This window comes from Coccinella septempunctata, chromosome 7 (assembly GCF_907165205.1).
Source record: "Coccinella septempunctata chromosome 7, icCocSept1.1, whole genome shotgun sequence".
NCBI classification, from domain to species: domain Eukaryota; kingdom Metazoa; phylum Arthropoda; class Insecta; order Coleoptera; family Coccinellidae; genus Coccinella; species Coccinella septempunctata.
This window is the reverse complement of record NC_058195.1, coordinates 30,228,408-30,242,279: the sequence shown is the minus strand read 5'-3', so window position 1 is coordinate 30,242,279 and position 13,872 is coordinate 30,228,408. Positions and strand designations below refer to the sequence as shown.

Below are 13,872 nucleotides of genomic sequence, written 5' to 3'. Positions count from 1 at the left end.
GAATACGTCATTACATTGCCAATATGTGACAATAAGGAAAAAATTCTTGACATAGTTCTTCTAGGAGAGTATGCAGTTTGTATGGGGCACATAAAAATTGTAGATTCTTTTGAAGAAAGGAGCATGTCTATTCGTGAACTTTATCGTTAAGTATTTTCTTATCGAATACCTTTTGTTATTGGGATCAACATCATAAAATTTTGGGAAAAATATTCCTTCATGATTCTAGGAAATGTTAGTCCATTCCAGGAATAATTTGATAGGTATAATGGGATTTTGGGGTACGCTCTCACTTTACAAAGTGTTGCTGTGCAAATTGATTTCTGAAAGGTTAAGTACGGTATAATTTAACGGTGAAGTGAGAGAATACCAGGTAATTTCAGACATTCATAATTTCACAGTTAATTCATCTGGAATATTCTCAAAAATATTGTTCTTTTAGAAAGTGAGAAACGATCTCAAACTGCGGCAGATACTTATACTTCATACGAAATTTGTTCATTTGGATTTAATTGTAGTTTTTTTTTGAAAATACAATAATATTAAAAACACCTAGATCTGGCAGGCACATATTGATGCCCCAACTCATAATTTTATGAGTGTGGGGTAGTTATGTTTAAGGTTGACAGCCGTCTCCATGGGTTGATTCTACAACTAAATTTCCATATTTCTTATTTATCATATAATATTTTTGCTTTTCACCAAGAAATCCGGTTTTTATGCAATCCATAATTTTTCCGTTTTTTTTTCGACCTTACGTCATTAAAATGGGCATAACTCCCCAACCTTGGATATTGAACAGAAGCAGATATGGGCTACATCGAACCGGCCCGGGAATTTTCTTCCAGACCGGCACACTTAGAACGAAAAAGTAGTTCTGGTGAGGGTTCAGTGGAGTAGCTAGCATGAAGTGCTATGAAAAAGACGTTTTAATGAACATCCCCAAAGGATGGAAACTGAAACGCGATTTTTTTTCTTACAATTCAGAAAAATGTCAAAAAATTGAGCAGACATTTTGGGGAAGCGAGAAGGCGATCAAAAAATTCTGCGATGTTTTCATATAATTGCAAGGGGTAGAAAAAAACACCTCTTAAATCGTTTCGCGAAAAGTTTTTTACTTATGCATATAATACTTTTGAGAAATCAATTTTTGATAGCTTGATTCATTTTGAACAAATAAGATCTCTCGTCATTTCCTGCAAAGTGACAGTTTTTACCTAGTTGGCGTATATCATGCTGACATTATAGAGAAACACCACCAATTTTTTATTGCCTATAGAACAACTACAAAATTTGATTGATGGTTACTAAGGAGAAAATTAAACATTTATTTTCACATGCCATCTTCAGGGGGCTGCTCAAAAAAATATATTTGAAAGACCCACTGTTTTTCGACCATAAATTAACTAGTCATTTACAAATTGCATGAATATATTCATACAATGTTAGTTTTATATTTATATTTCATTAATATTCATATATTATATTATCCTGATTCTCCACAGGTACCGAAGTACGCCTCAGAAGCTCCGTAAGCTTGTACGAGTTCGGAGAATAAGTTTTGTTCTGGCTTACTGTGTCCTTACGCCACCTTAGGCGCAGCACTGTTAATTCGAACACAACAGTGAATGGTGGCTCGTACCCGTATGGACAAGAAAATTCCTTCTCTAGCCCAGGATCGAACTCAGTACCTTACGGTTGCGAAATACTGAGTCGACGCTTCTGGCTTCTAACCACCAAGCTACGGACGCTGTGTTTAATGAAACAACTCTGAGTAAAAAGCATCAACGAAAAATGTATCCATGTTGTCTATAGGTATGGTTTAAAAAATGAAATTTGTCGAATTAGTTTTATCCATTTTCTCACATTTGACATCAAGTATTTTTTGAACCATACACAACATGGATGCATAGTTTCCGAATTTCGATTTCAAATTTCCTCGGAGTTATTTTGTAAGAAATTGATGGAATCTGAAAAAAGGTTAGAAATAGTCTCTATGTACCATTAATTTCTAAGCCAGTCGACGAAAATGGTTGTTTACCATGATACCTTCCCATGCGTATGTTGGATAGTTTTTCCGATATCATATTTTGATATATGTACCCTAAAATATCATCAAATTGATTATTCACTTCAAGATTTTGCTCAACGAATTAGGTACAAAATCCAGGGATCCACTCACGTGATATACACAGTACCTACATAAATTCTGAAGGAACATACCGGGTTATTCAAAACTAAAATAAAATCTGGAAACTATTGATATTGCTAACTAATTATATGCCAAATATATGGTTTCGGGATATTGAAAACACAAAAATTGATAATAATGGTTATTTTGACAGTAGAAACAAGAAAATTTAGTTGTAGGAGTTTTTTCTTGAAAATAAGAATTCTTATATAATTCGTTTTACTGTAGATTATAGAAGGCGCTAGATCCCAAAAAAGAGACCTATCCTGTCAGGTAAAAGATGTATTTTTGCTCAAAAACCTTCTTTTGGAGATTTTCGTTTCACATAATGGAATTGCAATTTATGCATCTTCAAATGGCGGACATAGATTTTGTATTTCCTATAGCGAGTAAGCTTTTGTCAAATAATATCACTCACTTCCCTGTTTTTAATCACAATACCAAACTTTACTTTCACACCATGGACTGTGTAGCGTTCAATTTCATTGCAGCACAAAATACTTCGTATAGTAATTTGGGTTGCCTACTGATTTCGAGTTCGACTAATTTAAATTATCTCGGGGAATGTTAATCGGTTTTTTTTTCCATATGTGCCAGATACGGTAATTTCCTTCAAGAAAGAATTCACTTTCGTACTCGAAATTGGGAAAGTAGATATTTCGATTTATTCTGTGGAAATCCAAGAGTTTTGGGATAAAAATATTTTCCTGATTTCTTTCAATATTGTATTGCGAGTTGGTTATTTGATGAAGCAATATAATACCCAAATTTGGGGATCATTGGAGTGTATTGAAAGAGTATCTTTCTCCATTAGGCCAGACAACATCAAAGTGAGTTTTTTTTTCATACATTCGTTAATAGTTTATATCTTCATCTAGAACGATTAATATCGTACATACCATTGTTCAAGGGCCTTTTTTTTTCCCGACTTTTTCTTCTTGAGTTTACGTTTGGAATATAACGTAAAATATAAGAGTGCTGTCGACAGAGAATTCAATTTACCTAAGACCCAAGAACATCAAGGATACTGAACGAGCGCTGCAGATTTTTGGTTTATGTTCAATTTTTGTCTTCACGAGTTTGGACTCACAGGATTGAGAATTGGTGACGTAGTTTTAATAATAGTTTCAATCCTGCTGTTCATCAAACTGGTATGTACAGATAATTTCGCTTTCGATTGCTGGTACCAATCAAGAATACCTTGTGACATAGGAACTTTTCTAGTGAAGTTGATTTTGGAGTTTTGACATTAATAAGTGAATATCTGAATATCTGAACCTATAGAGTAAATACACATATAAATGATCATTATTGTTTAAATACAAAATTTGTCAACTGATCTTGATCAAGTGAGGTGCACCTTCAATATTTTTTTGTGAAAGCTTTAATATTATTACGTTACTACTTAATGTTAGGCTCAAGATTTTGTTGGAAATTTCGCTAGAATTGTGCTCGAATTCGACGTTACATATTAAATTCTTTTCATATTCTCCAGGTTCTTCTCAATTCCTTTTAATTTTTTTTTTTTATTACTTGTCACAATATACTTTTCCTCATTTGAAATATTCTGGTCGGTATTTACGTATTTAGCCGATGTGATATAGTTTTTCATTTTTGAAGAGTCACTTTATTCAAAATACGTTGGCGCCCTTTATAAAATCATTGTGAACCCACGCCGTCTACACTGACAGCTGACCGAGGAAAAACCCAAGTGAAACACTTCTGTGTATTGGTTTTCTTTATTAATTTTTTTGAGCAAGAGTGACGCCACAACTGACAACTTAAAATATTCGTATAAGGCAAGTTCAGCATAATAATCATACTTCTTTATCCTCTTCATTCACAATCTTTCTGATTGTGGAAATATTCAGCTGAAATATAAGTCGTTTGGATTCAGATGAATCATTATATAAATTTTCTTACAATTGATATTTTCGCTTCTGTCTGACGTATTGTGGATTTTAGAATATTAAATGAGCGGACCTGAATTCTAAATAGTATTTCCCGAAACCCTGTCTCTTTTTTCAATCACTTTCGGCATTTTCGTAATAAAAATTGATATTAGTTGTGGCAACGGTGTTGTGACAAACGAATAATCCACAACTGACTTTAATATTGTTTTCTGCCCATTTATGTCAAACAGTAAAAATTCTTCATTTGTATAAATAAGAACATTGAGTATTATCATTCAAACTGAAATGTGGCATAATGAAAAAATAAAATTTAATTTGAAGATGGACATTGGAAAAGCTAAAGAATAAGATAAAAGCAAGCTGCGATCTGAAGAAATAATATGTTCCCCTCTTACTTTGATCTCCTTTGGATTCAAGTCAAGTAGCTATTTTAGCCCTTCACATGAGGAATGAAAAGTGCAAAATGTGAATTTTTTTTCGATGAATCCGTTTCATAGGGACAATTTCTGGTGAATAAAAAGGTGATTTGGGTTAAATTAATATCAAAAACTGATAATTTCAATCAATTGTATTTTCTCTCAACAATAATGTGGACAATTTTTTCACATCCTCTTCAGACAAATATTTGCATATTTGCTTTAAACATAAATAAGGAATTCCACTATCGAACACTATATTCAGAACTCTACAGGCCTCCTCTTGAAATTTGACGATTTTAATGATTTTCGAAAATTTGTGTCGAATTTCATTCCAATAAAAAGTGGAAACCTCTTGTGAAAAAATGTTATTCCTGACACTAGCGTTTCTCAAGTAATTGATAACCTCATTCTTCTCGCAGCATAATATATGATGCAGTGTTACCCAGTGTGTTTCAACTATATTTATGGATTTCAGATACTCCAAATCTTCGTCGTAATAGCGATATATGATTTGTAGTTTCACATCGGAGGCAATTTTCCTAAAAATACTGTCTTCAACATTTTCCCCACGGTGTTTTCTCAGAGCGATGTGTTTAATGAAGGTGGTGATGATGGCCGTCATTGGATGATTTTCCACGAACAATTGCTCGAAAGCAGTCAATCCAATGTTGCTCCTCACGTCTATTGCCGCCCCCTCACGAAGAAGAAGATCGACCAAAACCGTCTTTCCTGTACGGGATGCTATTTGTAAGGGTGTCTCACCAATTGATGTATTCTTACGGTCGATATCAACACCTCTGTGTATGAGTTTCCTCGCCAGAAACAGGACCTTTTCGATAGAGCATGTGCGAGATGCAGCAATGATGTGGAGGCAGTTGTTTCCTATTATATTTGTGGCATTTGGACCTAAACCGTAATCGAGCAGTTTTTCGATAAAATTCATATCTTGGGGTCTAAACTTCACCACTAAATGTAGTAAGGTATTTTGCAAACAGTCAACGGCATCTAGTTGAGCACCATATTTCAGTAACTCTTCCAAGCATTTGTCTTTGTTGGCCGGATAAACACACAAATGAATTGGTTTGTAACCGTAAAAATTGCCTTCTTTCTCTATATCAGCGCCATACATTACTAGGTGTTTAATTAATTTGTAATGTCCGCATAGCACTGCGTGGTGAAGACAAGCATAGCCAATAACATCGGTACATTTCACATCCGCCCCCTCTTCCAATAACTTCAACATTGTATGTTCTTCTCCAGCAAAAATTGAAGCTCTGAAAGCGGAGTTAATCCTATCCTGGTTCTGCTTCAGTTTCTTCCTCGCATATAAGAGTAACACCTTCTGTGAGAAAAAAAAAATTAGGAATTAATTAATTGATGCAGTTGAAGTTCCAGAATTTTTTATCGCTTTCATAAGCCAATTTTTTCAGAGCCAATGTCAATTTGAAATGAAATATTGATGCAAACAATTTATGAAGCAGGTGAAGAATTCCGATTGCTCTAGTATTTTAGATGAGCGAATACCGTTACGGTTCTAGTTTCTTCCGAATTAATAAAATTTCAAATTATATACTTTGTTACAATATTAGTACACCGTTCAAGTGTTCATTTAGAATACCAAGGATGGTTGTTATTCAAGAGGTGTGAATATTACAAGTTCAACATTTTTTCAATTTTAAAGAGACAGAATTTTGTAAAACATTGATGTAAGTTTCCTTAGAATTCAAAAATTGAAAAATTTCTTCGTAAAATAAATGATATACCTATGACAAATTGAATTGGATGTCAGATTCTGATTGAAGTTTGGAAAAAATAAATGATTGAAAGAATGTAATTTTTATATTCCTGTAGAATTTGATAAATTTAGGAATTTGCTTCGATTTGTGAAAAGTAGAATTGCAGATCATGGTAGAAAATGAGGGAATCAATTCCATTAACAATTGGTCCTAAGTGTACAGTCAGTTTATGAGTTTTTCTCAAACAATATAATCGAGGTGGAACAGAGTTGTATTTTTAATTTTTTTCTACTGTTGATCCGTTAGAAAGTTGTTTTTATATAATTTGTCTACCAATTGATTAGCCCTCGTCTGTAATCTAGAAGTAGGTTTTTTTTGTGAAACTTCATAAATATTAACATCTCGTAACAATTTCCTTAACTTCTGTTATATATTCATAGCGAATTATAACCGTAGACCCGCCCTTGTCAGATCACGAGCAAATATTTATGGGAATTCTTGGAATTGGGACCTTACTGGCTTTGAAAGGGGCATTGGAATTGGGGCTAAACTGTAAAAATTTTTTTGGTAAATAAGATTTGTTGACATTATATGTGACTTTGTATTATATGTTTTTGAATAAATTGTAGACCTGAAAATGCAAAAGGCAACTTCTGCGAAATGTCGCCACGGCAGTTGTATAACCATTAATATTTTTAATTTAGTCCTATTTCCTGAAAGAATAGTCCCGTTGAATTAATTATGGAGGACGAAAGTTCTGGTATAATTTAAATAAAAATAAATTCCTTGGACATATTTCCATTAGTTAACTATTCTTCCAAATATTGAGTTCAGTTATTTATTTATTTCTTATATTCAATCCAATGTTACTGTATCGTTAAGCCTTTGATATTTCCTCGATGAATTTAGCATTCAAGTACTTATTCGTTCTATAGAAAATTGATTTCAATATTCCTCGCATATGAGTATCTCTTTCAACGTCAATTTTTTCTATTCTAAGCCAATATTACCCGTTACTCAAGGGAAATGAATCGAGGTATTAATTATTTTACACAAAGGTACTACACATACTGAATATGTATACAAACGGAATTTCAGAGATCGAAAAAAAGTACCTGAAGAAAACTATTATTAGATTCCATAAAAATATGAAGCCGGTTAGCATATTTTGTAGCTTAATATTAGCGTTGAGTCAAAATTATTCGGACTTACCTTATTGACACATAGTATAACTATCAAAAACAGAATAAAGAAGAGTTCGACACTTAGGAACAACATTTTGAAAGCACCAATAACTTTAGACTTGTACTAAGCAGAGTGTCTTTCGCACTAATGAAACTCAAATCGCAGAATACTCAACTATTCATCAACCCGGTTAAGTGGTGCGAATTCTAGATGTTCTTCTTCTTTTCTGCATCTTTTTCTTCCGAACAATAATAATTAACTTCGGTTCGTTTCATGGAAATTGTCAACTATGACTCATTATAGACTGGGCTTCGAAATTTCAAATTATACCTGAGCAAGCGTACCCTCATAAGATGAAGTCATTCGGTTGGTGATATTCAGTTTTATAGGCATATCCTTCAGGCTAATCTACAGCCCCTTTTTATTCAAATTTGATAGGGAAAAAATTGAGAGAAAAATCATATCTCTGAACTTTTTGAAGCTGCGAATCATGAATCCTGGAACGCCTATTTATTTCCGAATATTGGATAGATGAACTTGTCCCAATAATTCGTTAGATTCGAGTAGATAATGAAGATTTTTAATTTTATTACTACACACAGCGGCAAATTTAAATGAACGGAGATGAATTGTATTATTTTTTCTCATAACTTTTTTGCGGCACAATTTAAAAGAATCATTCAACGGATAGATAGAATTCGAAAATTACAGTGAGATACTTCAATATTATTCATTAGTATAGACATAAATGTAGTAAAGGAGGGTGAATGGTTCTCAAAAGAATAAGAACAAGATGTGGACATGGAACCTATTTGATTTCTCTTTCGCTTCTCTTGCGAAAGGGAAAATAAATTGAGTCTAATCCTGACCGTTTCTGAGAAAATCAGAAATCAGAAGAATATAATATAGTAAGGGAATTAAGAAAATGTTTCTAGACAAATTATGGAAGTTAGGTATAACAAGAGGCAAATTGAAGCAAATATTCAATCTGACAAACATTGTTTTCTCTAAAAGCAGACACACTCTTCAAATTCTGCCGAAATCTGATAATTTCTCGTAATTATGACATCCTGTATCTCAGAAATAAACCGAGCAAAAAAAATTTATAAAATCCATTTGTAACATCTACCGTTTGTTATACCTACTCTGATACACCGTGTATATTAGGTTTTTCTCCTCTCGGTACTTTGAAGATCGCACATATTTGGGAATTCCGCCGAAGTAGAAACTTTTCCATCGGAAAATAAAAAGACATATATGATAAAATATAGATCATACAAAAATGAAAAATATGAAAAATAAAAGTGTCGAAATACAATTTTTGTTTTTGACTTTTTGATTCTGTAATATTTATATCGCTTTAGCTGGTCGTGAATACGTCATTACATTGCCAATATGTGACAATAAGGAAAAAATTCTTGACATAGTTCTTCTAGGAGAGTATGCAGTTTGTATGGGGCACATAAAAATTGTAGATTCTTTTGAAGAAAGGAGCATGTCTATTCGTGAACTTTATCGTTAAGTATTTTCTTATCGAATACCTTGTGTTATTGGGATCAACATCATAAAATTTTGGGAAAAATATTCCTTCATGATTCTAGGAAATGTTAGTCCATTCCAGGAATAATTTGATAGGTATAATGGGATTTTGGGGTACGCTCTCACTTTACAAAGTGTTGCTGTGCAAATTGATTTCTGAAAGGTTAAGTACGGTATAATTTAACGGTGAAGTGAGAGAATACCAGGTAAGTTCAGACATTCATAATTTCACAGTTAATTCATCTGGAATATTCTCAAAAATATTGGTTTTTTAGAAAGTAAAAAACGATCTCAAACAGCGGCAGATACTTATACTTCATACGAAATTTGTTTATTTGGATTTAATTGTAGTTTTTTTTTCGAAAATACAATAATATTAAAAACACCTAGATCTGGTAGGCACATATTGATGCCCCAACTCATAATTTTATGAGTGTGGGGGTAGTTATGTTTAAGGTTGACAGCCGTCTCCATGAGTTGATTCTACAACTAAATTTCCATATTTCTTATTTATCATATAATAATAATAATAATAAACCTTATTCACAAAAACCCATCGTTACATCATTCACAATGAAAATGGGAAATGTCAAAAACAGAAAATACACAAAAGTGATTATGCTTAAGTTTGACTCATTCCTGACAAAAAATCAAGTATGGTGTAGGGTTCCTGCTGTATTAAGAGTTCATGAATCTCTCTGCGAATTTTTTTGAATTTATCAATCTCCCTTATGCGTCTTGGCAGTGCGTTGTACAGTTTTATACACATATAAGTACAAGATTTTTCGGTGGAAGAGAGGTTATGCTGAGGATAAATGAAGTAGTCGTTCCTTGTGTTATATGAACGGGTCTTTTCGAACTTTGTGAAGTATTGAGGCTGTTTATACACAAATTGTAGGCATTTAAATATATAAAGGGCAGGTAAAGTAAGTATATTAATAATGAGGATAAATTCAGATGCATACCACCCGACGATATGAATATCGACAAGTGTTACGATCTGAATTGAGCTAGCCAATTTGTCATCGTCAAGGCCCCCAAATGGAGTACGCTCCACCGAAGAAAAGCAGATGCTGACCATGGTTTCGGCCTCGTTTGGCCTCATCAGAGCAACATAGCATTTTTCCACGGTGGAGAACGTTTGGAATTGATGGAACTTTATTCAATGTTGTCATGTTCTCGTGGGTATTATTTACCCACAGCGCCATCCAACATGAAACGGTATCCGATTCAATCCCCCCCAGATAGTTGTTGGAATCTTTAGATGATGGTTCAGTGTGAATATTAAAATAGCCTGCTATCAGGTAGTCCACGTTCATATCGGATAACAATTGTACGAGGATTATCAACTTCTCGAAGAAGAGATTTACATCACTTTTTGAAGCATTGGAGGATCTATACACTGAAGCAATGATAATTTTTTTGTTTACTAATTCCATTGATATGGCCGCGCATTCGAAAGAATATATTTTTGCTTTTCACCAAGAAATCCGGTTTTTATGCAATCCATAATCTTTCCGTTTTTTTTCGACCTTACGTCATTAAAATGGGCATAACTCCCCAACCTAGGATATTGAACATAAACAGAAGTATATATGGGCTACATCGAACCGACCCGGGAATTTTCTTCCAGACCGGCACACTTAGAACGAAAAAAGTAGTTTTGGTGAGGGTTCAGTGGAGTAGCTAGCATGAAGTGCTATGAAAAAGACGTTTTAATGAACATCCCCAAAGAATGGCAACTGAAATGCGATTTTTTTTCTTACAATTCAGAAAAATGTCAAAAAATTGAGCAGACATTTTGGGGAAGCGAGAAGGCGATCAAAAAATTCTGCGATATTTTCATATAATTGCAAGGGGTAGAAAAAAACACCTCTAAAATCGTTTCGCGAAAATTTTTTCACTTATGCATATAATACTCTTGAGAAATCAATTTTTGATAGCTCGATTTATTTTGAACAAATAAGATCTCTCGTCATTTCCTGCAAAGTGACAGTTTTTACCTAGTTGGCGTATATCATGCTGACATTATAGAGAAACACCACCAATTTTTTATTGCCTATAGAACAACTACAAAATTTGATTGATGGTTACTAAGGAGATAATTAAACATTTATTTTCACATGCCATCTTCAGGGGGCTGCTCGAAAAAAAATATTTAAAAGACCCACTGTTTTTCGACCATAAATCAACTAGTCATTTACAAATTGCATGAATATATTCATACAATGTTAGTTTTATATTTATATTTCATTAATATTCATATATTATATTATCCTGATTCTCCACAGGTACCGAAGTACGCCTCAGAAGCTCCGTAAGCTTGTACGAGTTCGGAGAATAAGTTTTGTTCTGGCTTACTGTGTCCTTACGCCACCTTAGGCGCAGCACTGTTAATTCGAACACAACAGTGAATGGTGGCTCGTACCCGTATGGACAAGAAAATTCCTTCTCTAGCCCAGGATCGAACTCAGTACCTTACGGTTGCGAAATACTGAGCCGACGCTTCTAACCACCAAGCTACGCACGCTATGTTTAATGAAACAACTCTGAGTAAAAAGCATCAACGAAAAATGTATCCATGTTGTCTATAAGTATGGTTTAAAAAATAAAATTTGTCGAATTAGTTTTATCCATTTTCTCACATCTGATATCAAGTATTTTTTGAACCATACACAACATTGTTGCATAGTTTCCGAATTTCGATTTCAAATTTCCTCGGGGTTATTTTATTTATTTATTTATTTATTTATTTATTTATTATCTCAGGAATACACACAGGTGATTTCCACACCCAAAAAGTTATTCACAAAATATTATAGAAAAGTGAACAATTTGTGAATTGAATTGCATTTGGTACAATCAAAAATCAGCAAAACATATGAGGCTTAACCTAGTAATAAAAAAAAAATCCGAGAAATGATATCCCAATAAAACAAAATATTAGGTGTCATAAAGAAAAGTCAAAGTTCTTCGAAATATTTTCTCAACAATTTCCGCTTGACCGCCGTCGAACCGTCGAAAAATATGTCACATATCTCAGCAAACATGCAAGTTTCCTTTTGCATACGATACAAAGGAGAGTTTTGAGCAGAAACAGTATTTCTCCTAGGGAGGCAAAAGATGTCATGTTTCCTCAGTGATCTACTCGGGGTATAAAAGGTAATACAGTCTTGAAGGAATTCTGACTCCAATGAGCCATTCAAAAGTTTTTGGAGCATCAGTACATTATTTATAGTTCTACGATATTCTAAACTGACCACATTAAAATGTTTTTGCCTTAATGAATAATTTTCAGCATTACCTCTCTGGGTCAAGAGACCGGACTTGTAACTGAGAAATCTCAGGAATTTTTTCTGAACATTTTCGAGCCTCGAAATATGGACATTGTAATGAGGACTCCATACAGAAGTTGCAAAATTTAGTCTACTGAATATGAAAGCATAATAAACAGCTAATAATGAATGTATATTTTTGAAGTCTCTGCATTGTCTTGTAATGAAGCCAAGCATCCTATTGCTGTTATTGACCACAGACTCGAAATGATGACGGAAAGTTAGTTTGGAGTCGAGAACCACTCCCAGGTCTCTGACTATTTCTGTTCTAGAAAGAGTCGTATTGTCGATAGAATAATCAAAAAGAAAAGGACGATTACTTCCAGTGAAAGAGACCACTGAGCATTTAGAAATATTGAGAACTAAGCCTTTATTTCTGCAGTACCCACAGAATTCAGTCAGCTCTCCCTGCATAGCAATGCAGTCATGGATGCTGCGAACCACAATAAAAATTTTCAAATCGTCCGTAAATAGCAGAAATCTGCATTTCTTGAAACATTTCCCTATTCCATTGATAAACACCAAAAAAAGCAACGGACCCAAATGAGACCGCTGAGGCACACCCGACGCAGAAACAAAGCATTCGGAACGACGCCCTGTCACCACCCTTGTGTATGGGAATGATGCAGCCCAATTTCCAGTAGGTTGGAAAGACACCAGTAGCCAGAGATTTATTAAAAATGATTTTTTGTAAGAAATTGATGGAATCTGAAAAAAGGTTAGAAATAGTCTCTATGTACCATTAATTTCTAAGCCAGTCGACGAAAATGGTTGTTTACCATGATACCTCCCCATGCGTATGTTGGATAGTTTTTCCGATATCATATTTTGATATATGTACCCTAAAATATCATCAAATTGATTATTCACTTCAAGATTTTGCTCAACGAATTAGGTACAAAATCCAGGGATCCACTCACGTGATATACACAGTACCTACATAAATTCTGAAGGAACATACCGGGTTATTCAAAACTAAAATAAAATCTGGAAACTATTGATATTGCTAACTAATTATATGGCAAATATATGGTTTCGGGATATTGAAAACACAAAAATTGATAATAATGGTTATTTTGACAGTAGAAACAAGAAAATTTAGTTGTAGGAGTTTTTTCTTGAAAATAAGAATTCTTATATAATTCGTTTTACTGTAGATTATAGAAGGCGCTAGATCCCAAACAAGAGACCTATCCTGTCAGGTAAAAGATGTATTTTTGCTCAAAAACCTTCTTTTGGAGATTTTCGTTTCACATAATGGAATTGCAATTTATGCATCTTCAAATGGCGGACATAGATTTTGTATTTCCTATAGCGAGTAAGCTTTTGTCAAATAATATCACTCACTTCCCTGTTTTTAATCACAATACCAAACTTTACTTTCACACCATGGACTGTGTAGCGTTCAATTTCATTGCAGCACAAAATACTTCGTATAGTAATTTGGGTTGCCTACTGATTTCGAGTTCGACTAATTTAAATTATCTCGGGGAATGTTAATCGGTTTTTTTTTTCCATATGTGCCAGATACGGTAATTTCCTTCAAAAAAGAAT

General features: G+C 33.8%; 1 protein-coding gene and 1 long non-coding RNA gene across 2 annotated transcripts; one reads left to right on the top strand and one right to left on the bottom strand.

Moving 5' to 3' along the window:
- The first annotated feature begins 961 nt into the window (after positions 1 to 961).
- On the top strand, positions 962 to 3,681 carry LOC123317470. The gene is made up of 2 exons (XR_006538167.1): positions 962 to 1,815; positions 3,102 to 3,681. It is a non-coding gene; the product is annotated as an uncharacterized LOC123317470 (long non-coding RNA).
- A 1,100-nt stretch (positions 3,682 to 4,781) lies between these two features.
- On the bottom strand, positions 4,782 to 7,629 carry LOC123317740 (serine/threonine-protein phosphatase 6 regulatory ankyrin repeat subunit B-like). The gene is made up of 3 exons (XM_044904350.1): positions 7,472 to 7,629; positions 4,873 to 5,865; positions 4,782 to 4,802 (listed from the first exon to the last, which is right to left on the bottom strand). The coding sequence occupies exons 1-3, from the start codon at positions 7,535 to 7,537 to the stop codon at positions 4,782 to 4,784; spliced, it is 1,080 nt and encodes a 359-aa protein (XP_044760285.1). The 5' UTR covers positions 7,538 to 7,629.
- Between the last annotated feature and the right edge of the window lie 6,243 nt (positions 7,630 to 13,872).

Coding starts and splice junctions, on each gene's coding strand:
- LOC123317740 (XM_044904350.1), bottom strand. CDS start 7,537: ATGTTGTTCCTAAGTGTCGAACTCTTCTTTATTCTGTTTTTGATAGTT. Junction 5,866..7,471: donor TTATACTATGTGTCAATAAG/GTAAGTCCGAAT, acceptor TTTTTCTCACAG/AAGGTGTTACTCTTATATGC. Junction 4,803..4,872: donor ATAACATTTTTTCACAAGAG/GTTTCCACTTTT, acceptor TCAAATTTCAAG/AGGAGGCCTGTAGAGTTCTG.